This window comes from Saccostrea echinata, unplaced genomic scaffold (assembly GCF_033153115.1).
Source record: "Saccostrea echinata isolate AGI-Se365-2 ecotype Australia unplaced genomic scaffold, CSIRO_AGI_Sech_v1 ptg000009l, whole genome shotgun sequence".
In the NCBI taxonomy this organism is placed as follows: Eukaryota; Metazoa; Mollusca; class Bivalvia; order Ostreida; family Ostreidae; genus Saccostrea; species Saccostrea echinata.
Genome location: NW_026889758.1, coordinates 23,497,433 through 23,521,172, shown reverse-complemented (window position 1 = coordinate 23,521,172; position 23,740 = coordinate 23,497,433). Strand labels below are relative to the sequence as shown.

Here is a 23,740-nt window from a genome sequence, read left to right as displayed (position 1 = left end):
ATTTTTGTATTCATACATGTATGAAGCTTAATTTATTCAAAAAACTTATACACGAGAAAAAGAAATCTCTTGCTGTGGCCTACAATTCGACATTTAGATATATCGACGCCGTATTATCAACTAACTAGTTAGCCTACCATTACATGTTAAATTATCACCATCTTAATTTACCTGTCTTTAGAAAGAATTTGGAAAAGATTATAATTAGCCAACGTCTGTAATTTTTTATTATTCTAAATGTCATTCTTGTTATTATTGTAAACCACGTCTTCTAAGTTATGTATATTGACTTATTTATTATCCTATAATTTCATTAATTTGTACAAATAATGAGCTTATCTTTTTCATGTACAGTGTATATGCTTGATTGTACCGTTTAATGTATATTGTTTGAATTGTAGAAGGCCCCGGGGAAGAATAGTACTTTGTACCCATCCTTATTAAAACTTTACTCTTTTTGCCTCTGATATGCCCAGGTGCAGAGAAATTTTTTTTAAAGAAATAATGCATTTTTATTACAGATTCACTATATTATCAATAGAGCCCCCCCCCCCCCTTCCTCACCGAGAAACACCATAGCCTTTCACCCTGGGACCAGAAGTTTGCTCATCATAAGTAATCACTTTGTTTATCTGCTTAACACTAAGGAGCAGACAGGATTATTTAATAGAATTAATGCATGTTCACTATATTATCAAGAGCCCCATCCTTACACCAGCACATCTGACCCAGGAGTCATGCAATTCACTACTCTGGAAGAAGCACTCTTGCTCATCATAACTATACACATAGCTTCTTCGCTTTTTAACCAGAAGCAGTAAAAGAATATTTTCAAAGAAATTTTGCTTTTTCACTATAGAAATAGACCCCCCCCCTTTTTTTCACCAGAACCCTTGACCCTGGGGCCATGAAATTCACAATTTTGGAAGAGGCATCCTTGCCTATCATAACAATGTACTTAATTTGTTGAAATAATACCCAGGGGCAGAGAAGAAGATTTTCAAGGAAATAATTCACCTTCACTATAGGATCTATATACATGTACATTGTAGCCCCGCCCTATTAGCAGAACCCCTGATCCTGGGGCCATGAATTTCAGAATTTTGGAAGAGGCATTCTTACTTATCATAATAATATACTTAGTTTGTTTAAATATTACCCAGGAGCAGAGAAGAAGATTTTTAAAGCATAAATGCATTTCACTATATGATAAATAGAGCCCGCCCTAACACCAGAACCCCTGACCCTGGGGCTATGAATTTCACAATTTTGGTAGAGTCACTCTTGCTTATCATAACTGTGTATTTAATTTGTTTAAATAATACCCATGAGTAGAGAAAAAGATTTTCAAAGAAATAATGCACTTTCACTATATGATCTATATAGCCCCACCCTAGCACCAGAACCCCTGACCCTGGGGCTATGAATTTCACAATTTTGGTAGAGTCACTTTTGCTTATCATAACTATGTATTTAATTTGTTTAAATAATACCCACGAGCAGAGAAGAAAATTTTCAAAGAAATAATGCACTTTCACTATATGATCTATATAGACCCGCCCTAGCACCAGAACCCCTGACCCTAGGGCCATCAATTTCAAACTTTTGGTAGAGTCACCCTTGCTTATCATAACTACACTTGTATGTATTTAATTTGTTTCAATAATACCCAGGAGTAGAGAAGAAGATTTTCAAAGAAATAATGCACTTTCACTATATGATCTATATAGCCCCACCCTAGCACCAGAACCCCAGACCCTGGGGCCATGAATTTCAAAATTTTGTTAGAGGGCTCAATGCTTATTACAATCATGCCAACAATTTGACTGCTTGATGTCCAGGAGTAAAGAAGAAAATTTTTAAAGATTGCATTGCATTTTGGTGGTTTTAGCCCCCACCCCTCAGGCCCCAGGGGGGCAGGGACCATAAAATTCACAAATTTTGTTCCCCTTTACACATAGATGCCATATGCTAAATTTGGCTGAAATTGGTTCAGCGGTTTCAGAGAAGAAGCTGAAAATGTTCAAATGTTAACACACGAAGGACGACGGACGACGACGGACGAAAACAGATAGCAATAGGTCACCTGAGTAACTCAGCTGACCTTAAAAGACATTGATGGTAACCTAACATCAAAACTTAATGATAAACGTATTGGCTTCAACTTTTCTATCGTCAACTTCATTTAATTATGTAGCAATACACTCTTATCACCTGTATATAGGGTTTATAGCTCCCAGTTGATTCGATACACAAGAGCATGCTCCACGTACGAACAATTTCTAAAACGAGACCAGCTGCTGACAAACAAGTTGATGAAAGAAGTATATAAACAGTCTTGTATAAAGTCATCAGAAAATTTTATGGCTGATACAATGACCTTGTCAGCTAATACAATCTATCACTAAGTCGAATGCTGACTAACGTTTTTTAAACTAACTATAGGTCATTATTTACACACAGAATTTTCTACGGATTTGTCCGATCATGTGACCGGTCGACAGGGGATGTTTACTCCTCCATGGCACCTGATCCTACCTCTTTTTTTTTAGAGGTCCGTGTTTGCTTTGCTCCCGATTTGTATTGTTTCAATGGACTATTGAGCTTGATTATCTTTATATTTCTTTAACAAATGAAGTTAGAAAAAATTATCCTGAGAAATGTGTAGAGAAAGTACGAGGGATGGTTGATGTTATTAAAAAAGAAGTGGAAAGGCGTTGACACTATCATATTTATAACTACACCACGAGAGGACAACCCCATGCTAAGGGAAACTGTGAGATCCTGGATGGGATGGTAAAGAGGGACTACATGGAGTATCCCGGAGTTCATATTTCTGACAACGAGAACATGTGACGTGGACATCTGGCAGTAATTAAGTTACTGAATCCCAGTGATAAATTTCACATATCTCCGAAGGAACATCTTTATTAGCATCCAACATCAAGAGAGCAAGGGACATACTAATAATTATCGAAATAGATCGAGCTACAACAACTGGGATAACCACTTCGAGACGAATAACCATTTACATAGGAGCAGTTCAAGCTGGAATCATCGCTATCAGAACAATAATTATAACTGCCAGTCTAAAAAAAAGTCCGAACTATTTTCGTTGAACATAGAAAGGGCCATCAATACAATGGTGATTATCTGTAGATTTAATTCAAAGTTGTTCTATAGATTTGATACCCACTTCCGCCCAAACCCAACGCCCCGACATTTTAATTAGAACTATGTATATATAATAAACATTACATCTATTTTCTTTCTAAATTTATCGAGAATTTATTGAACTCAATCAAAGAAATTTAGAAACTTATCATTTATAACCTTCCTTAATTTTACATATAAATACAAGTTCATGGTATGTTTTCTAAGAAAAAAAATGAAATAAATTTTTGTATTGTGTCACTTATGATTCTGAAGTGTGCATTTTTTATTGATCGATCTTGGTGTTTCGTTAGAAGGTGAACGTTAAATAGAGAAATACATTTAACATGGAATGGCCTAAACACACAATCAAAATACTATACAAATATTTACCTCTTATAGTTGACATTCCCGGAAATAAATCAATAATTTTGCAATCAGAAATTAGAAAACGATAACTACTCAACTCCGGCCGGAGTTCAATTGAGACTAGCACTATAAATAGCCAATGAAAATTCCCAAACCTGCAACAAAACGAAAGCAGGTGTTGCAGTACTGTAAACATTTCTTTCCGCACATACCGAACGAGGAACTTTTCAATGGTACTGCGATTACGACAAACCTTCCTTGTTTGTAATGCGTTGTTTGGTTTGTCGAGTATAAATTACGTTACTAGCACAACGTACAGCATATTTTAACGTATGCATTTAAATTTTTTATTTGATTTTGAAAGTTTCTTTAAAAATGATTTTATATTTTCATTCGAAGAGGATGCATTTCGGAAGTATATATATACTTGGAGATTAAAATTTAAAGTCCTTTCTTAATATTGGACAGTTATTGCTGTTCTATTAGCTATAAATAATTGTAACCCCCCCCCCCCCGAAAGTTAATAATAGTTTTATCATAATCATTTAAACATTTTTGTAACGTCATCTTTTGTTTGACCAGGTTCAGTTAAGTTCTTATAGTCCTTCACTCCATCCGATAAGTTTTAACTGATTGGACAGTTACAGGTAATTACATGTATAATTAACTGCAGAAAAAAAGAAGTGAAGAAACAAAGCTTGTGAACTTGTATAATTCATACCCGGAAACTTAGCATGTTACTACAAGCCTTCCAAATTAAACTTCACATTTATTGTAACACTGGCGTCTTTCTAAACATTTACAAAAAAAACATGCCAAGAAAAAGTACGCATTCTAGTTCTAGAGCGAACTCAATAAAAGCGGAATTAGCGTTAATCTGTGATTTTTCCCCAGGGAGATGTGCGCGAGGCAATTAATGTCAGAAGTTTTGAGGGAAGGATCTTAAGTTTTCCTGTTTTTAAATTAAAGCTAGAATACTTATTATTTAGAAGCCTTTGCACCTTTTTTCCCGTCCTTTTTTGGAGGGGGGGGGGGATTTTCCATGCAAATCATATGCGGTTAAAAAAGTAAAATAGAAGACAACGAAAGTGAAATAAATTATAGTAAACTAATTAATTGTTCAGTAAAAATTAGACGCCTTTCAAATTTTCAGTGTTTCCATATCAAAATATTTTTTTCCTAGTATAAATTAACATCGGGCACGATGAACTTGGTTGTTGTGGAAGTCTCGCGCCTTATTAAGGTATCATACCGGTAATTGACCAATGAAAATGAACTTAAGTCAATTGTAGTTCCATTCATATAAAATTATTATTTTTTCCTTTTGATTTTTTTTTCCTTCCAGTCTATTTTTATAATTTTTGTACCTGTGTCAAGTGCATTTTACATATTTTGTAAATAAATAAAGGTTTTTGACGGGAACTAATCTATTTTTTTTTCAGGGCATAGGAGGCTACTTCCTGGGGTAGAAGTTTATTTTTCTTTTACAAAGAAAACGGAAAACTAGGATCCACCCCCTCAAATCTGCTGCCGTTAATTGTCTCACCAGCGATAGGGGAATATGGGTGATTTGCATCAATTACACTTTTATTGACTCCATCGCTGTGGAAAAATGGACGTGATTTCTTGGCTTGGCTGGACACAGACGTGACACTATTGTTGAAGGATCAACATCTTCGGCCTTCTTGTTATAGGTGGACTACATGTACCTGGTTTTCGCCATTGTCTTGTTTCTCAGAGGTTCGCTTTATCATGTTGTAAATTTTGAATTTACTGGGGGGGGGGGGGTTAAATGCAAAATTTACAACATGATAGCTTATAATTTCTCACTGAATCAGCTGTTCATCCATACCTGCGCAACAAAGACGCGCAGCTGCTTTAGCCCACAGAGAATGATTTGAGAAGGAGCCCTAATTAACCCTGGTGTCCTGCACAACCTGGCAATGGTGTGTTGCAGTGGGTGAATATCGACAGGAGCAGGGGCATCGTCTTACCATTTGAAATATTTGCTCGGACGCAATTAAAAGGCTGATGACTTTCCATCCTTCTTTCTGTGAAGAAAAAAATGTTTAAAAATTATTATAAACTTAATACATGTATTGTCGAGACAAATCGAAGTTTACGATTTTTGCATGCATTGTCGAGACAAATCGAAGTTTACGATTTTTGCGTCATTACTAAACGTACAAGTAAATGTAGTAATTAAAGGTTACCTGAGGTTAAAACTTTTCGTACAGGGATACGACACATCTAACTAGGCATCTCGGATTTTAATAGGCATTAACGATTTTTGGAGCTGTTTTCTTCCACTTGCACATTTATACATGCATATGTTCTTCCTGTATTGCAGATATTGTCTACCTTCAACAGAATTTTTCAAAAACAGTTGGGAATATTCTCTAACACGCAAATTTCTGTGCTTCAATACAGCTTGAATGCAAAATTAAGTCCAAGTAAGTGGAACTGATCACCATGCATTTATCGTCGAAGAATGCACACGAATACACTGTGGTAACTCGTCATATTTTTGTAATCTCAGTTTACCCTATCCCGTCGCATGTGAAAAGCTGTTTTAACACCCCCCCCCCCCAAAAAAAAGCGCTGACTTTTTTTTCAGTGAAATGTGCCTTATCGCTTCTGTTATCCTTGATAGAAATGGAAGAGCAACCAGTACAAAGGTATCGAAATACATTTGGTAACATGTAAAGAGAAAATGTCAATTTATAAAAAATTAATACTTTTCAAATTTTAACAATTCAAAAAAGGGGAAGGGGCTTGGGCGCACATCTACTTCTGCTCTTAATTTACATGCTATATTTTAAATGAATTATTTATTCCTGCTATAAGTCTGTCATTAACTGTCAATAAACTAAAAGATTTTTTTATTGGAATTAGAACAATAAAATTCAAGGGAGGGATTTCATCTGGTTATGTAATAATTGTACCATGCATAGTTTCGTATTGTATTTTGTAATAATAAAGCAATAAAAGTACAGTCATTCACCTGTTCTATACATTCATTCAAAATAAGTGGTGAACTTATCACCATGAGTGGTAAGTAGAATGCACGGACACACTATTGCAAGAGAGATAAATCGTCCTATTCTTCATCTATCCCGTCGCAGCTGCGCATGCGAGCATTGTATCTTCTTTTTCTATTAAGACAACGTCCTTCCTCCCAGCCCCTTCTCTTATTTTTTGTATTAAATTTTATTATCCAGATAGATTACCAAGTTTTTATCATCTAGCTTTTTCTTAACAAACATCTGTCTACATTTTGCTTCTTGTTTTGTACATTTATAATTTTAGTAATGGATCCAGTTCCCTTCAACATCGTGGCTTTCCTCCCCCGTCGATCCTTTCCAGTGATACAAAATTGCTATACAAGCCATCGCTGGTTAACTGCTGTCCACCTTTCAGGGTTAATGTAATTATGGCTCATTGTCATACCTAATTATGGCTCATTGTCATATACTCAGCTAGGAACAATAACTCTTAAAATCATTATTTATGTAAAAAGTCTCAAAATGAAGCTTGAAATTGAAATCTTTGCGTGCATCAATTTTCATTTCATGCATCTCAATATGATTCAAGATTCTTTGAAGTTTTTGAAATGGTCTTGTAAATGGAAGTTGTCATTTACATTGAAATTTTAAATTGCTTGTACATGTATACTTCATGTAATACTGTATTCAACTATGCTTTAATAGTATATAATAATAATAATACCATATTATTGTCGACGGATTCTTCCGTTATTTCCCGAACATGACAAGGAGCACACGGCGGGTGTGACCGGTCGGCAGGGTATGCTCACTCCATTGCACCTGATCCCACCTCTGATGTTTTAGAGGTCCGTTTTTGCTCTTCTCCAAAATTTGTTTAATGGACTTTCGAACTTGAATACTGTTCGTTATCTCCATATATTTCATACATGTAATTATAATACTTAGTTGTGTGCAATTCAGAAATACCACAGATCCGTTTAAGAATTCTACTGCTGCAAACACTTGTGTCCTCTTTATAAACAACTTTAAAGCAATAACTGTCAGTTTTATAAACACACTAAAGCTAAATTTATTTTTCAAGTGAGACTGTAGACATGTACTTGTTTTACGAATCTAAACGTTAGAAAATCGATGTCCTTCTTTTGGGTTTCAATTTTGGATGGATGATGGGTTTCAGTTAAGAATATAAAATATTTATATCAAGGTTTTTTTAAAATCTCATTTTCAGTGGATAAACGTAACATTAATAAATATATATTTTTAAAAATGATGTAAATAGCAATGGTTTCTTGAGCGACACACACAGTATTCTAGGTTTTTCTCTGGTGAGGGAAAATTATATAGAGGACGGCGGACACTGGGATTCATATAAATACACCGACAGCTATTAAGCAGCTGTCAGTCAGAATATATATAATATATCCGAAGAATTGGTTTCAATTTTGATTGCATTACGAAAAAGAGGGATCTTAAGTATCTTGCAATCTAAGAATAAAGTCAATTTTTAATTTATCTTGCTTCTCCTGCTACACATAAACCATGCCAGTAAAAAAAATGACACAGTGAATCAAAATCAAATTTTCTTCTGTGATATATGTATCATTTTAAATTCGAAAGATTTATCCAAAATATGAGTATTGAGAAGTTTTTTACAAACTGAATTACACTCTAAAGCAAGCAAAGAGTGTTATGAATAAGTGACGGGAAAACGAAGGTTGTTTGTCATCGTCGCAAATTTTATCAAAACTCGTAAACAACACTGAATTCGGGCACGAAAAGGTAAAATATACATATTCTGATTATCTTTTTCGAATATTGTGTGGTGTGAAAATCCTCGATCAACCGTCATTTCACTTTTTGGGACTTGGATCAAATACTTCATTGTAACTTTTTTTTTCTGCGCACGTGTATATAGTACTATTTGGAGGACGAAGCAATGCAATATTTTTGTACTGGGCTAGCAATATTTTCTTGCCACAAAAGTAGACAATTGAGGTTTCGAGACCCGATTTTCATGAAACCTAATACTTTTAGGAATGGAATAAAATTTGCCTGACCCATGCGAAACTTTTTTTTTTATTATTCTCTATTTTTTAAATCACTAATTATGCATTTTTATAATTATATAAAATTTTACTCATTTTTACATTTGATATTTCATTTGTCCAACTTAAATTATTTCTATAATTTTGTTTTTAACATAGCACAATTTTATAGGTCTTACATGTAAGTATATTACAATCTAAGGATGTAGTGATTTTAAGTCTTATTTTCCCCATAATTTTAATCTTCAAATTCCTAATATACACAATGCAGTAAATAAATCAATGTTACCTATGCATCTTTACAATTCCAACTCGTTTTACCCCGTTCAACATTTAATATACCATTTTGTCTGTCTTAAATTATTTCTTATTATTCTTTTTACATACAATATATCACCATATATGCATTCACATATACTCTAAAATTTATTACAAAAATAAGAAGGCCTTCTAGGAGCTGTATCAGCTGATAACATCATTCCACAAGGAATACAATTAATTGCAGATACGGATATTTTGTCAAACATACTCTCATTGTCATCTTAATTATATATATTAATTACATGTCATTGTCTCCCATATTATCATATCAGATAAACCAAAGAACACAATGTCATACTTTATTCATTACTTAGACGTAAAACAATATAAAAACAAGAGGCCCGGGGGCCACATCGCTCACCTGAGCATTGTGGCTAGGCAAAAAGCAAAAATCATTTTAGTATTGCAATGCTTAAATGCATAAGTGGTCCCGACCTACCCCTAACAGGGAGGGGAGGGGGTATGATTTGAACAAAATTGAATCTACACTAACTAAGGATGCTAACATATTTTTTTTGACTAACTGTGACTTTTTTCCTACAAGTTTAAACTTTCATTGTGACCCTTACCTATCCCTGAGGGTCGTGATTTGATCAAACTTGAATCTACACTATCTGAGGATTCTTCCATATAAATATGACCAATCATGGCTGTGCTGTTCTAGAGAAGAAGATTTTTTAAGATTTTCTTATATATTCCTGTGTAAAACTCTGATCGTCCATTGTGGCCCCACCTAACCCCGGGGTCATGATTTGATCAAACTTGAATCTACACCACCTGAAAATGCTTCCATATAAATATGACCAATCATAGCTTTGCTGTTCTTGAGAAGATTTTTTGAAATTTTTCTTATAAACTCCTATGTAAAACTTTGATCACCCACTGTGACCCCACCCTACACCCAGGGGTCATGATTTGAACAAACTTAAATCTACACTTCCCGAGAATACTTCCATATAAATATGACCAATCATGGCTTTGTTGTTCTTGAGAAGGTTTTTAAAGATTTTCCCTATGTATTCCTATGTAAAACTTTGATCGCGCACTGTGGCCCCACCCTAGTCCCGGGGGCCATGATTTGAACAAATTTGAATCTACACCATCTGAGAATGCTTCCATATAAATATGACCAATCATGACATTGCTGCTCTTGAGAAGAAGATTTTTAATTATTTTCCCTATGTATTCCTATGTAAAACTTTGATCGCCCACTGTGGCCCCACCCTACTCACGGGGGTCATTATTTGAACAAACTTGAATCTACACTACCTGAGGATGCTTCCATGTAAATATGACCAATCAAGGCTTTGCTGTTCTTGAGAAGAACGTTTTTAAAATGCTTCCTATGTATTCCTATGTAAAACATTGATCGCCCACTGTGGCCCCACCCTACCCCCGGGGGTCATGATTTGAACAAACTTGAGTCTATGCTACCTGAGGATGCTTCCACATAAGTTTCATATTTTCTTACGCAGTGGTTCTTGAGAAGAAGATTTTTGAAAGATGCCATAAATTTTTCATGAATTCTCAATTATCTCCCCTTGGAAGAAGGCGTGGTCCTTCATTTGAACAAACTTGAATTCCCTTCACCCAAGGATACTCTGTGCCAAGTTTGGTTGAAATTGGCCCAGTAGTTCTGGAGAAGAAGATGAAAATGTGAAGCAACAACGACGCCAACTACAACGACGACAGACAACGGACAAATTTTGATCAGAAAGCTCACTTGAGTCTTTGGCTCAGGTGAGCTAATAACATGGAAAATAATTACTTGAAAGACTACATGAATGCATGTTACAACATCTTTGAATTAGTCTTATTTTAATTCATTTATCACAATGCGTTGTTGTCCGTTTTTTCGTCATTTTCTGATTTCTGAAAAATACAATAAAAACTCCAATATTAAGCCATTAAAATACCAAGGAAACATTTCCTTACTTGGCAAACTTTTGCAGCATTCTGTCACCTTAGATGAATTACTTACGTTGTATGTAAAAACACTCTGAGTTGTGAAATACATGTATTTAAAAACTTACCATTCCGCTGAATTAGCATCGTTGCATGTGTTTTCTCACATTTCATTTTCATATCAGAGAAGGAAACTTTCCATCTGAAATATAAACGGATCTGAATTATTCCTGTGCAACACTTAAGCAGGCTAAATTTGATGTGGAGTATGAAACTGAGACATACACATGCTCTTCGAGGTCAAGAATAGTTGATCCCTGTGTATTCCGACCATATGCCTTTTCTATTTTCCTACTGTTATCCTGGGAAAACTCGCACCACAAGTCATCCTTTAGATATCGCCATTGAATATCAGAGACAGCTGCTAACAAAAATGAATGATTTAATAGTATATAACTTCAATATAAATATACATGTATATAAATATGTACAATCACCGATTATTTCACAAAACTATGCAAAGAACATAATAAAACTGAATATTTTTCAAACTTTATTCAAATGTGAGATGTAGGATACAAACATTTTCTCCCTCTAGTTGACGGCATTGCATCTTCGATTTTAACGCTCCTCTGATTGTTTCTTCTATTCAGCTCCTCGACCGTCATTGTCTTATTAATGTCTTTGTCTTTGATTTCGTCCCCCTCTTTCGACTCTATCGTCTCTTTATCAGAAAGATCTTCAAGAATTGAAGTATCAGAAGCAGTGGCACCCTCTGATGGTAGATCCGTCTCCCCTCCTAGTGCACTTCCGGAACCCCAAACATGGGTTTTTAACGAACCAACACTTCCGTATACATTCTTACGGTCACTAATACAGAAATGAACAGAACATTCAATATATTTATATTTTCTTTCTTTTTTCCTTCGATAATAATGGTTTTATATTTAGTACTATACTCCCATTTCTTTGAATTCAGCCTTGCATATTAAATTGAAATTTTTAAATCAATTTGATGTTTCAATAGCCCTTTTTTGTAAACATACCATATTTTCACCTCAAAGAATCCATCGAATCCAAATTTATATCTTACTTTCTCCCTGTTTGGCCATCTCACCTAAAAGAAAGACAAATCGTATTGAAGAAAACTGCAGTCAATACATGATCATTAATTTAGACGGCTTATTGTAATGCAGAGGACACTTTCTCCCACGTACATGTATTGTTTGGCAAATCTTACTATGATCAGCCCATTTTCTTTAACATTGATGACTACTCCCACATTCCCTTTACCGCCATCTTGGTCGCCATATCGCCAGTGCTCTCCTACAATATAGACAGTAATGACATCGTCTCGTAAAAGTTTTTAAATGACAACAGACATTAATTAATCCTTTTTGAATTGATCACCTCTCTCTACCAGACAACCCACGGCGATCATTTCTCCCTTGAGAACTCGCGGTTCGTCCACAACCAAAAGGTCGTAACCCAGAAGTGGATTACATCTGTAGGTGTTTTTGTGTCCAGAGTCCCACTCTACCCATACACAAGTCTCCCCTGTTAAAGGTATAAAGGATATCGTCTTTATTACTGTAAAAAATGATTCTCTAGATCTAAGACAGGTGGGTCATTCTTAAACTGAAACCAATTATAATGCTCCTAATTACTTAACAAACTAGTCCAAAACTTCATTGTTAAGTCATATTTCATAGAATTTTTTAAAATACTTTTTCCCCTTTTCCTCTGTACTGCTTTAGCTACAAAATATTTTTTTAAAAAATAAGACGCTCATAATGGAAGCATTCGTTTATTGAAGCTATACATTGTTATACCGTCATGACCGATGACGGTCCCTGGACCATTTTCATCCTGATTCCCCCACTTCCAGTCCGGTCCTCTTCTTACCCTGGCTCCCAGGGATGGTAAATCTGACTCCTTAAGTTCCCGATGAACCTTTTCTTCAGAATTGTCTTGAAGGCTACTAAAGTATTTACCCAGATGAACAACTTCTTCCTAATAGAGTAAAAAAATGTATCTCTTCATACTTTTGAGAAATTATGAAATATAAATCAGCCATGTGTAACATTCATATTGTAATAGATATTTAAGCATATTTCATTAGTAAGTGTTTCATTTATTCAAAAGAAGCAATTAATTGTATATGTTCTCAAATACCATTTATCCTCACATTGCATTTTCTTCTTTTAAATCCAAATACTTACAAAGTTGTTTCCGAGTCCAAGACCAGAGAGCAGTGGGTTATCACTCAAACCCAGTATCTCCATCCAAGACAAATCAGCATTCTCAAAATCCAGCCCCTGTTTCATCATGATAATAGCCTGCAACTTCAATCAAATTTACAGTTTTTAACTTATTTTCGCATTTTATACTGCAAAATCATATATTTTCGTGGTCTGAGGAAAAATAATGGTTCGTGGGATTTTGTTTCGTATATAAAGAAGTGCTGAGTTTTTATATATTTTAAAATTTAAAATTCGTGGAGGACATGAATTCGTGGGTTTTATCAAACCTCGAAAACAACGAAAATTTAACCCCCATGAAATATTAGTGATTTTAAAGTAATGCGTTTTATAGGAATTAATTTACATAATTTTCTTCAAAATCATTTTTTTTTGAGCTGCAAAGACAACAACTACTTAAATTGATTTGAAAACATTCTTATATAGAAAAGATTTTCTTTATTTTAAATCCAGTTCCTGGGGTCACGGTTAACTAAACTATCGTTTTGGTGTCTTGCAAGGGAATAGAGATTTGTTTTTAAACATCTTTCATTTCCTCATGCAGTCTTTCTCATGTGGTATTAATTCAAGGTTGTTTAGGACTTCTGGCTCTGAATGAGGATGGAGTAAAGGTTTTTTTTCATATTTAGTCAGAGGAGAGCACACAACTAAAGGGTTTCAATGCTTCTCTTTTAGTGTTAATAAGAGCAATGTTGCCTAATATGTGAGCATTGATGCCAACATCCCGTAAAGTACTTGTTTAAAATATAAAACAATCAATATTTGTGAAAAAACATGAAGTCGTTTCTCTCTGTCTATACAGAAATATGAAAAACATACGTTGGAAAAATATAAAAGTAATTAAAAGCTTTAATTTTAAAGACATAGGATGACAACAATAAAAAGAGTCAATGAAAAAAAGCATATATCAATGCGAAATTAAAACATAAAATGTTCAATACAAGAGGTGAAAGTTATAAAGTAGTCATGATTTTATAATAAATAGTACACTCATGTAATTGTGTTCTTTTTTCAGTCATATATTATTAGAAGTCAGAATAGATTGTTTAAAATGCATTTACAAAAATATGCAAGTGAAATTGTTGTCTTGAATTATCTTTCTCGTGTTTGTTATTTTAAGTAGTTTTAGTTACATGTATATGTAAAGAAAAAAACTTACTGTGTTTTGTGTCATACGAACCAACTTGTCAATTTCCTCTGATTTGTATATCTTCCCATGTGTCTTTTTACAGATTATTTCTATCATATCCTGAATCAAAGGATATAAAATTTGTAATGATGAACTTTCTATCCTCTTGAAGTGATAATGATCCAAGATTTTGCATATTTGATAATGCTTGACAATGAACAACCATGCTTTTTTGTTAATGCGTGAAATTTTGAATCTGTTTTTTTTCTCTATTGAAGAAATTTATATCTGTAAAGAATTCCTGCTCCTGCACATACACCGTTTTGAAACTATTGATGTCGACATCTGGGTCGCCTGACTTCATTTGTACACTTTTCCAATAAGATCTCCAAAATGTTAGAATAACCATAATATTGACCATGAAAAAATATACGCTGTGAAATGGACCATATCACTGAATGCAGTGAAAAGTTATTTACTTTTTAAGTAGAGAAATACAAAGTAATGATATTGATCTTGTTTTGAAGTAAACATAACACAACAAATCCTAAGACCATCCAAACTAATTGTATGCTTCAGATAGATATCTCACCGTCTCTGTTTTTTCTAGCGTTACACAATAAACTCTGTGTTTCCTTTTCTCCAAATCCTCAACTGTCTCATTCAACCAGAGGTATTTCTTAAAAATGCAAAATACGGCTGAAGTTGGAAAATATCTAATAATATTCAAAAAATTCAAAACAAATTCTAAGACTTTATAATTTTTTCATAAATATCAGTAGTTTATATTTATTTCGAGCATTCTTAAAATGTCAAACCATCAGGGTTGTTTCCTTATTGGTTGGAAAATCGTCTTCTCCAGAAGCTATTATGTCGGGAGTTCCTTTGCCATCAGTTATAAAAACGATCCGGGGGGCGACGGGAATGTCGTGAATTGTAGTATGAGGAGCTGTTAAAAAAGATAAAATTATTATGTAATTACTTTAAAAAAAAACTACAGAAATTAAAGCATATGGAAATTTATTCTGAATATGCAATGTATGCCCACTATAGAAAGTCATTCAAAAGAATATAAAAAAGTTGTATTTGGCTTAAATAAATAAATATTTTCGGTATATATTAAAACATTTTTTTTTTGCGTTTGAAGATGAAGATCAATTATCTTACTTACCATGTCCTAAGCAGCAAGCCAGAGCCATGTACAAACCAGCAGATACAGGGGAGGGCCCTCCAGGGGTCAGTAAATCTAGTAATAAATAATAATAATAAAATAACCGATTAAACCTAATTTAAAAGATAATTATCAAATAACTAACTGACAATGTAATAATCAAATAACTGATTCATAACATGAAAAAAGTAAGTGTTTATTTACTTCATAAACTACGGGTCCAATATTATTTCACCTAAAGTTCTATCTTTACTTCTTCAAATAATGGCTTTATATTCAGAAGTGAAAAAAGAGAATTAGATCACATAATCAATATGCTGTGGTTCATGCTGACAAAGCAGGCAATAACAGTCTTTGCTTGTAGGGCTCTTGGAATTCCCATGGGTGCTTATTGTGTCCCGCTATTAGCAAACCTGTTTATGTTCTTATGATGCAGAATTTATTAAAAGAAACTTGTGTGTGAAAGAAAAAGTCTCTTGTTGTGGTCTTCAATTCGACCTTTAGGTATATCGACGACGTTTTATCAACAAACAACATTCACTTTTATTCCCATGTTGATTCGATATCCCATTAAACTCGAAATAAAAGACACATCTGCTCCATATTTAGATATTTTACTAGAGAAAGACATTGACTGAAATTTATTAAAAATATTTTTATCGTCGACTTCCTTTACTTATGTAGCAATACAACATTATCACCTTCATGGTGGAGTTAACTTGGAGTTAACTTATGTCTCCCAATTAATTTGATACGCAAGAGCACGTTTTACATAGGAACAATTTTAAAGACGAGGCAGGCCATTGACAAATAAGTTGATGGTAGAAAGATATCTACAATTCCGTTTAAAGTCAACATTTTTCAGATTCTTTGGTCGAAACAATGACCTTGTTTGTAAAAACAATCTGTTGATAGAATAGAATATTGACTGATGCCTTTCATACAAATTGTTCGGCCGTTCCTTTCACACTGAATTATCTACGGATTTTCCCGTTTACCCGATCATGACAAGGGGCAGACAGTAGGCGTGACTGGTCGAAGGGGATGCTTACTTTCTTATAGCACCTTATCCCATCCCTCTTTTCTGAGGTCCGCGTTGGCTCTGCTCACGATTTGTATAGTTTAAATGGAGTATGATAACCGTTATCTTAAAATTTCACTCTTAACTACTCAGTAATCATCGTCGCAAGCCACGGGTTTTGTGTCCATTTCATTTCCACAAACCCGTGATTACCTCCTGCAGAATGTGCTCGTCCTTGTAAATATTAAATGACACACATTAGGAGTTGATGTGTACGCTCGTTATGGTTACACCCAATTATAGGATAGATTGATCATTTTGACTGTACAAAAAATTTCTGACAAAGAGCTTTAGATCATTGTTTCACTGGCTGAGTTCAAATGAGTAACGTTATTCAACTTATTCACACAAAATCTGCATGCAAACCCCTGTCTTTGTATTGTTTAAAAGCTTTTTAAGTATTTAAAAAATATATATTTTACTCGCCTCTGTTCTACAAGATTTATCGCATTTTTATAATAAATCTGCCACGCCATACGATCATTATTTCATTATGCCACGTAAAGATATTCAAAATTGCTATAGAGCATTTCATTCGTAAAGAAAAATCTGGCGTCACTTAACAGTGAACTTTGTAGTATGCAGCCATGGGTTTGTGGAAATAGAATGGACACAAAATCCGTAGCTTGTAACGATTACCAATAGCAATGTCCATTTTGTGATACAAAACTCAATATATTTTGTGTACTTTGTATTTTCAAACAATTAAGAATTTCGAAAATATAACCATTTTTAATTCAAACTATAGATACACTAACACCATCTACCGGTATTCTTTTATTTGAGATAAATCTCAGTGCAATATCGAGTCTATTTAACACTTTATCGTGCCCCATACACAGCTTTGTCATTTTTTCACTGCGACATACATCATACCTAGTGTCTCTAACACTTTATCGTGCCCAGTCTGGGTCATTTTACTTTTCACTAACTGCAAGATATATCATACCTAGTGCTTCTAACACTTTATCGTAGTCGTTAGTCATGTGCTGCACAACTCTCGTCTGTTCTCCAAATGTAGCAATTCCAATGTTCTCCTGTATCTCAAGCACTTTCGCTACCTCTGAAATTCCTGCATAGAGAAGGAAATATCGAAAATGAATTGATTGGGGCAAAAGCACAAAATATATAATTTGAAATTCTATTTTACTTTCATGTTTGTTGGAATTACATTTCTTACCATTAACGAAGGTTTTGGCTGTATTTATCATCTCTTCAAACATGTCCCCTTCCATGCTGCCAGAAATGTCTAACAACAGACATGTATCTGGTCCCTTTCCCCTCTTTATGGTTGTTAAACTTAATCCTACAGTATTGAAAATTTAAGTGAAAAGTACACTTTCCTGTAGGACATTCTCACTGGAACTTAAAACCGTTACAGTTTCTATTCACCATGAAATTAACAATCCTTGATATTAATTGCTTCATATCTTAAAAAACACTGTCGTCTGAACCTTTTTCCTAGCAAATTTTTGTTGTTCAGGAATAGAGTTGAGGTGGTAGTGATTATAGTTTTTACATGTATTTGGAAAATATTTTTCCTACACTTTTCATTTTTTTTTCTCGTAACAATTAAACAGAGGAAAAATAAACCATTGCAAATAATATTCTACAAAAAAATTTATTGGCCTCTTCATTCCTTCGAAATTTTAATGCGTTTTGGATCAGTTTTTGTAAATTTTCTCAGCTGTTCATCGCAGAAAGAATTAACATAAACGGTGCTGTAGGTAGAATTCAATTAAGAGATATCCTGGTATATCTCAGGGCCTTATTTTGGTTCCCCTCAATTCCTATAAAGCAATCTGTTTCGGCACCAACAATGCCTTACGGCAATGATTTTTCAGGAATTGAGTACTCGGACATTTTTCAAAACAACATAGTTGTCTGCACGCGCGCTTAATATCTTCACCAGACGCCTTACTGTAACCTTACCACACCCTATCGTTTTTAACTTTCAAACAAACAAAATTCTTGTCGTTTTGAACATGACTATTTAAAATAACTCTGAAATCAAAGAACGTACTTGTAAGATTTATTTGTAACAAAATTAAATCCCCCCCCCCCACACACACACAGAGAGAGAGAGAGAATTTCCATCGTTTCTTTATCTCCATTTTCTCTTTTACCTCTTATTCTCTCGGCCTCGGCCATCGTTTTCCATGTGCTCATTTCCCGAATATCCGGCACCGCCTGTGGATCTTTACTGAGTCCAGCTGAAGTTAGGAAGTCCATCATGTTCAAAGATTAATCAGGAAAAATGTAGCATTATGCTGCATTGCTTTATCTACATTTCATTTTTTTTTCAAACATAAAATTATTAAATTTTCAATATTAAAACTAAAGAAGAGAAAAGGTTTTTCCATATACCTAAATTTTTGTATTCGTTTCTAGCTCCAGCTGCGTGCTGAATAGTTCTATAAGACAAAGACAAATATTTCTATCAGATGTCTCTTTCATTCAGCATACAAATAACCTAATGGCTCAATTTTCAATTAAAATAAAACCCACACATTTCCAGGAGGAAATCTCATTTTCTTTTAACATGGAGGACTTACAGTTTTGGCCTTTCTCCACTCCTCCGAGTTTGTCTTCCCTTCGTTATTTTTTTAATTTCGTCTCTGGTTGGAAGATTCTTTTTGTCTTCTCTCTCTTCTTTGACACTTTCTGATGAAGGAGTAGCCATCGGATTAGTGGTTTGACCCTTTTCAATGCTCTTTCCTTGCATCAAACGCACACGGTTGTCAATTTCCAGTGAGGTCGTGCGTCCACGAAGACCAAGCTGGTTAAATTTAATTGGGGATTTTGGAGTTTTACTTATATCTTCCTCTTTATTTTCACTGCTCTTAGGTTCTGATTTGTGTTCTTCTGACACCGGAACTTGTTCCTTTGTACCTATTACAGCTTCCGTGTTATTTGGTTTGTTCATAGACGTTTTGGTAGATGGAACACTTTTGCCATCGCCAACAGCCTGAAGTTTTCTTATAGTAATTTTAGGACCATTTTGGGAGTGTGGGATAACCTTTGCTTGGTTTCTTGTTCCTTCTTTATGTCCATAGTTAAGACCATTTACTGATTGACTGAGTTCCTCTACTTTAGCATTAAGTCGGTGCAAGTTCTCTCTCAGCAATCGGATCTCCTTGTCGGATGTGTCGCTTTTTTCCTTCATCGATTGCAGCGTTTTGCCGAAATCTACATGGTAATTTTTATTGGCTTTAATTTGACAATTGGAAAAATTCTACAGAATTCGTTATGGAGAATAGAAAGGAGAGCAAGAATTTATTTATTATGGTATAAAAATAAAAAAAAAAGGTGTATATCGCGATAACGAAAGATAATAATCCAGCAACACGGGTAAAGCTGAGCAGATTTTACTCTGTGATCTTTTGTTTGAAAACATACCTGTCCATTTCTTGTCTACAAACTTTTGGGACCTGAAGAAGTGAAGAAGAACATTTCAATTGTGATTAAATATTTGAATTTTTTCATTCAATTTTCAGCAAATCTGAGCCAATAAATCAAGTGATTTATATGCTTTTGCCTAACAATTTTGTCGTTGCCAAATCTCTTAAAAGTATCCATGGATCACTTCATAAAGCATTTTTGCTGGTATATACATGTATATATATAAGATATTGGAAACAGATTAATCATATGAGAGTGATGAAACTTTTTATAGGTGAGATAATTTTAAGACTTATTAAAAAAAAAGATTAAAATTTTCGAATTGCTGATGAGAAGTCGAAGAGACCAAGCATTCAGATCCTGGTCAACAATTGCAAGGGATATACACGAAACAATTTTAAATTTAAATGTACAAAAGCAATGCACTGATTATCTAAAATTGCAATTCGTGGTGTGACGAATATGTAAGTACAGTGTATAAACACTCTCAACTCAGAAACAACAAAATGTTCTCTTTTGCCATTTTGATTATTTAAAGTTAAACAACACATAAAGCTCAACGTAGTCAGAGGAGTGTTGAAATTTAATAATTTTGCACACCTGTATGTGGTGTGTATTCAAGTTTATTCCAAGTTATTACATACCTTTCTTTTTCATTTAAGCTCTTCAGAATTGTTTTGTTCGATTTTTCCAGCTCAGTCACTTTTCTTGTCAAGTCTTGTAACTTTAAAAATAAAGTACATGCATGGTTAAAGAAATAAATTCATTTCGTAAAAGTCTCTTCAGAATTTTAACCCTTTTTTGGTCTTTTAAAACCATCTTCATGGAAATCTCTTTTACAATATATTTTAAATACATAGATATACATAAATCTTAAAATATGTCCCAGACCCCTCTCCATCTCTTAAAAAAATAACTTTAAAGAGTCGAAGATATGAAAATTCCCTGTAAGTAATGTTTGTTAATTTTACGTCTTTTCGAGAATTTTTCCTTATGTTTGGTCAATGGAAGCCATCAGTTGTCGGTGGAGGTTTGCAAATTTAAGCGAGAAAAATATGGAAATTTAAATGAAGCATTTTTCGAATTTATTTTTTAAATAATGTGAAAGATTGTCGCCCAAAGGGAAGAAATAAAACGGGAGTTATTTTTTCTATTTTATGCTTCAATATGATCACTACGTGTGATAATCACTATTTATTTATTGAATAAAAGTGATATGATGTCACAGTGTGAAAGAATATCAGAAGTGCAGCAAAATCCTGTCTCTTGTGAAATTAATTCCTTATTCAACAACACAGTACTGATTATCATCTATATTATCTAGTATATTATAATGGTATTCGAGATATCGGTGTTCGAGAAACCGAAGTTTAACTGTATTTTATAAAATCGGATATTCATTCAATAAACTGTTTTAATTTTAATTAGAATTAAAATGTCCTAAAATTATAAACATGAATAAATAGATATTATAATTAAAGTTGATTTTTTTGTGAACATGAAAGGAAACAAACTGCTGGTTTTTACTATAAATTGAAAATTATATCTTTAATAAAAAGAAATATTACGTTTCGTTTCTGTGTACTTTGGTTAACTTTCTTTTCCGAGATAAAATTTCAAATAAAAATATTCTCTCTTTCGGAAACAATTCAGAACTTGATAATTTTTTTGCATTTATTTATTATTGTTTTCACTTGTCTACTCTGTGTGTGTGTGGGGGGGGGGGGGGAGGGGGCAGAAATCCAAGGCAACAACGCTTTCGTTGTGGCTCATCTGATTTATTTTTCTCCTACTCAAAATTGAACAGTAATACCAGAAACTGTGTTACTGATTTTGGAAATAATCCTCCTCGATCCCCTGAAAAAACCTTGACCCATTTGCAAGGCGAGAAATTATTGTTGCTTTATTTGGTATAAACAAATCAAAATTAATGTATACTTTCTCTAAATATATGTGCAAAGTTTAGATGGTTTTTACATTCAAATAATCCATGACATGGAAAGCTATTCTTTCTTGATCTATTTTCGATTTGGGAAGGGGACAGTCTGTATTTGGAATGATCAGATAATTATGATATAAAGATTTGTGTTACATTGAGTTTTCTGAAATAAAAGTATGTTGTATTATATTTACAGTTTATAAGTGTTCTATAGATATATTAGGGTTTTGTATGTAAGAATAATTAGTGTTTACTTACTTGCTCAGATACGTTATCTTTGGAATCCATGGTTCTCTAGTGGCCACATCCGTTTTCCTGCAATAATAGATACTTGAATTTTCCCTATCACAAATAATTTCTACTTTCGAAATATGCTTAATAAACTTTAATCGGGTTAGTTTACTTAAGCGAAATGCAGAGTACTTTCGTTTTCGACATAAAAAGCTTCATACGATCATATGATAATGTACATGTTCTAAATATTATAACGAATGTGCGTATAAGAAATAATAAGATGTAACATACCTTTGTGCAAGATCTAATTACTAGTAGCAATTTCCTGATAAAATTACTGTTCTATTTATAGAAATAGGAAATTTTTCGGAAACCTGGCAATTTGTCAATTTTTAACGATCTGCCGAGGCCCTCTATCTTTCTTCAGGTTGAGATGTGTCATTGATAATCAACAATTTCTAATGTTCAAAATATTTATTAACTAATTTCCTTATCATATATAGTAAAAAATTAAATTACAAGTTATCTAATATGTGAAATTTTCATTGTTTGAGATGTAATTGATTACATATCTTTCAGATAAAAAAGAATTCATGATATTCAGGCTTTTTGTCGTTGAATGTCTTCTGTTATAATTCAATAATGAAACCAGTAAAATCGATCAAACTTCTGTATCATTTATGCATTCTAAAACCCCCAGATCCATTTCCGTCGGAAGGGGGGTTAATCTCCCACCCCTTCCCCGGGTTCCGCTCTGTACCTGCTAGGGGCCTAAGGCGGCCCCAAGCCACTACGGTTTTACTTCACTAGAATTTAAAGTCAAGTTACGCCCCTCTCATGATTATGTTAACTAGTACATTGCAAGGTAATTCTTTCTTATTTTGGGAATCCCCTTATCTAAAAATACGAGTAGTTAATAAATTATTACTTTATGGTGTTCATCACGTAAAGTCGGAACATCCAGGTTTGCCACTGTTTTGAAAATTAAAGCATGTACTCGCTTTAATATTTTGCATATGTCAGATATATACTTAAATTGTATTAACTGAATACTTGAATTACAGTCATATAAAGTAAATAATGGCAGCTCTGACAAATAATGGATTATGCATTGATACTGAAACTGATCCACGAACCACCCTCCGAACTGCGTCACATTCTGAATGAAAATCCCGACAGACCAGCGTGGAAAGACACGCCCAGATTCCCACCTCTACCAGAACTAATCAGACACAAAACACTTGAAGATATAAGACCAATATCTTGTGTCATTGAATGAAAGTAAGTATTAAGAATAGAAAATCAAAAATAAAGAACAGAAAGTCATCTTTAATCAGAATATTCAAAATGATTATGTTTATCTTACAGTTAATCTCGGACATAGAATTTTACCATGGAACAGATGGGATCAAGGAAACCATACTTCTTTATGCTGCTTGCCATGATGACTGTATTGATCTATCCAAAATAACTGATAAGGATCTAGCACTAGACTACATGGAGGCAGAGAAGGAGGAGAACTACAAACATATAGCCATTCTGGCAGAGTACTGCCCAGTAAGCCGTAAAAACAGGCACATTGTGGAATATCAAAGAAAAGCCAGAGAGATGTTGGAGCCCAACACTCACATAAACACCACCAGGGGTCCATTTCTCATCCAGGAGGACTATCTTCATTGCTACAGACTGCTCCATCCACTGATCGGTATTGCAGCTCACTTG

The 23,740-nt window shown here is 34.0% G+C and overlaps 3 protein-coding genes across 3 annotated transcripts in view; all 3 read right to left on the bottom strand.

Moving 5' to 3' along the window:
* Positions 1–5,276, bottom strand: part of LOC133182550 (uncharacterized) — a 34,370-nt gene extending 29,094 nt beyond the window's left edge. Inside the window, exon 1 of the mRNA XM_061317398.1 lies at positions 5,232–5,276. Within this exon, the coding sequence (XP_061173382.1) occupies positions 5,232–5,276 (45 nt within the window). The remainder of the gene's footprint in view (positions 1–5,231) is intronic.
* A 3,903-nt stretch (positions 5,277–9,179) lies between these two features.
* Positions 9,180–18,678, bottom strand: LOC133182549 (uncharacterized). Its single transcript, XM_061317397.1, has 16 exons — positions 18,570–18,678; positions 17,624–17,749; positions 17,393–17,515; positions 15,363–15,437; positions 15,010–15,140; positions 14,784–14,870; positions 14,222–14,311; positions 13,024–13,146; positions 12,634–12,814; positions 12,212–12,358; positions 12,042–12,127; positions 11,848–11,918; positions 11,385–11,671; positions 11,087–11,222; positions 10,930–11,003; positions 9,180–10,768 (listed from the first exon to the last, which is right to left on the bottom strand). The coding sequence occupies exons 1-16, from the start codon at positions 18,676–18,678 to the stop codon at positions 10,755–10,757; spliced, it is 1,860 nt and encodes a 619-aa protein (XP_061173381.1). The 3' UTR covers positions 9,180–10,754.
* Positions 18,679–18,994: 316 nt separating this feature from the next.
* Positions 18,995–22,122, bottom strand: LOC133182074 (uncharacterized). The gene is made up of 4 exons (XM_061316791.1): positions 22,043–22,122; positions 20,490–20,569; positions 19,843–19,874; positions 18,995–19,632 (listed from the first exon to the last, which is right to left on the bottom strand). The coding sequence occupies exons 1-4, from the start codon at positions 22,070–22,072 to the stop codon at positions 18,995–18,997; spliced, it is 780 nt and encodes a 259-aa protein (XP_061172775.1). The 5' UTR covers positions 22,073–22,122.
* Positions 22,123–23,740: the final 1,618 nt, after the last annotated feature.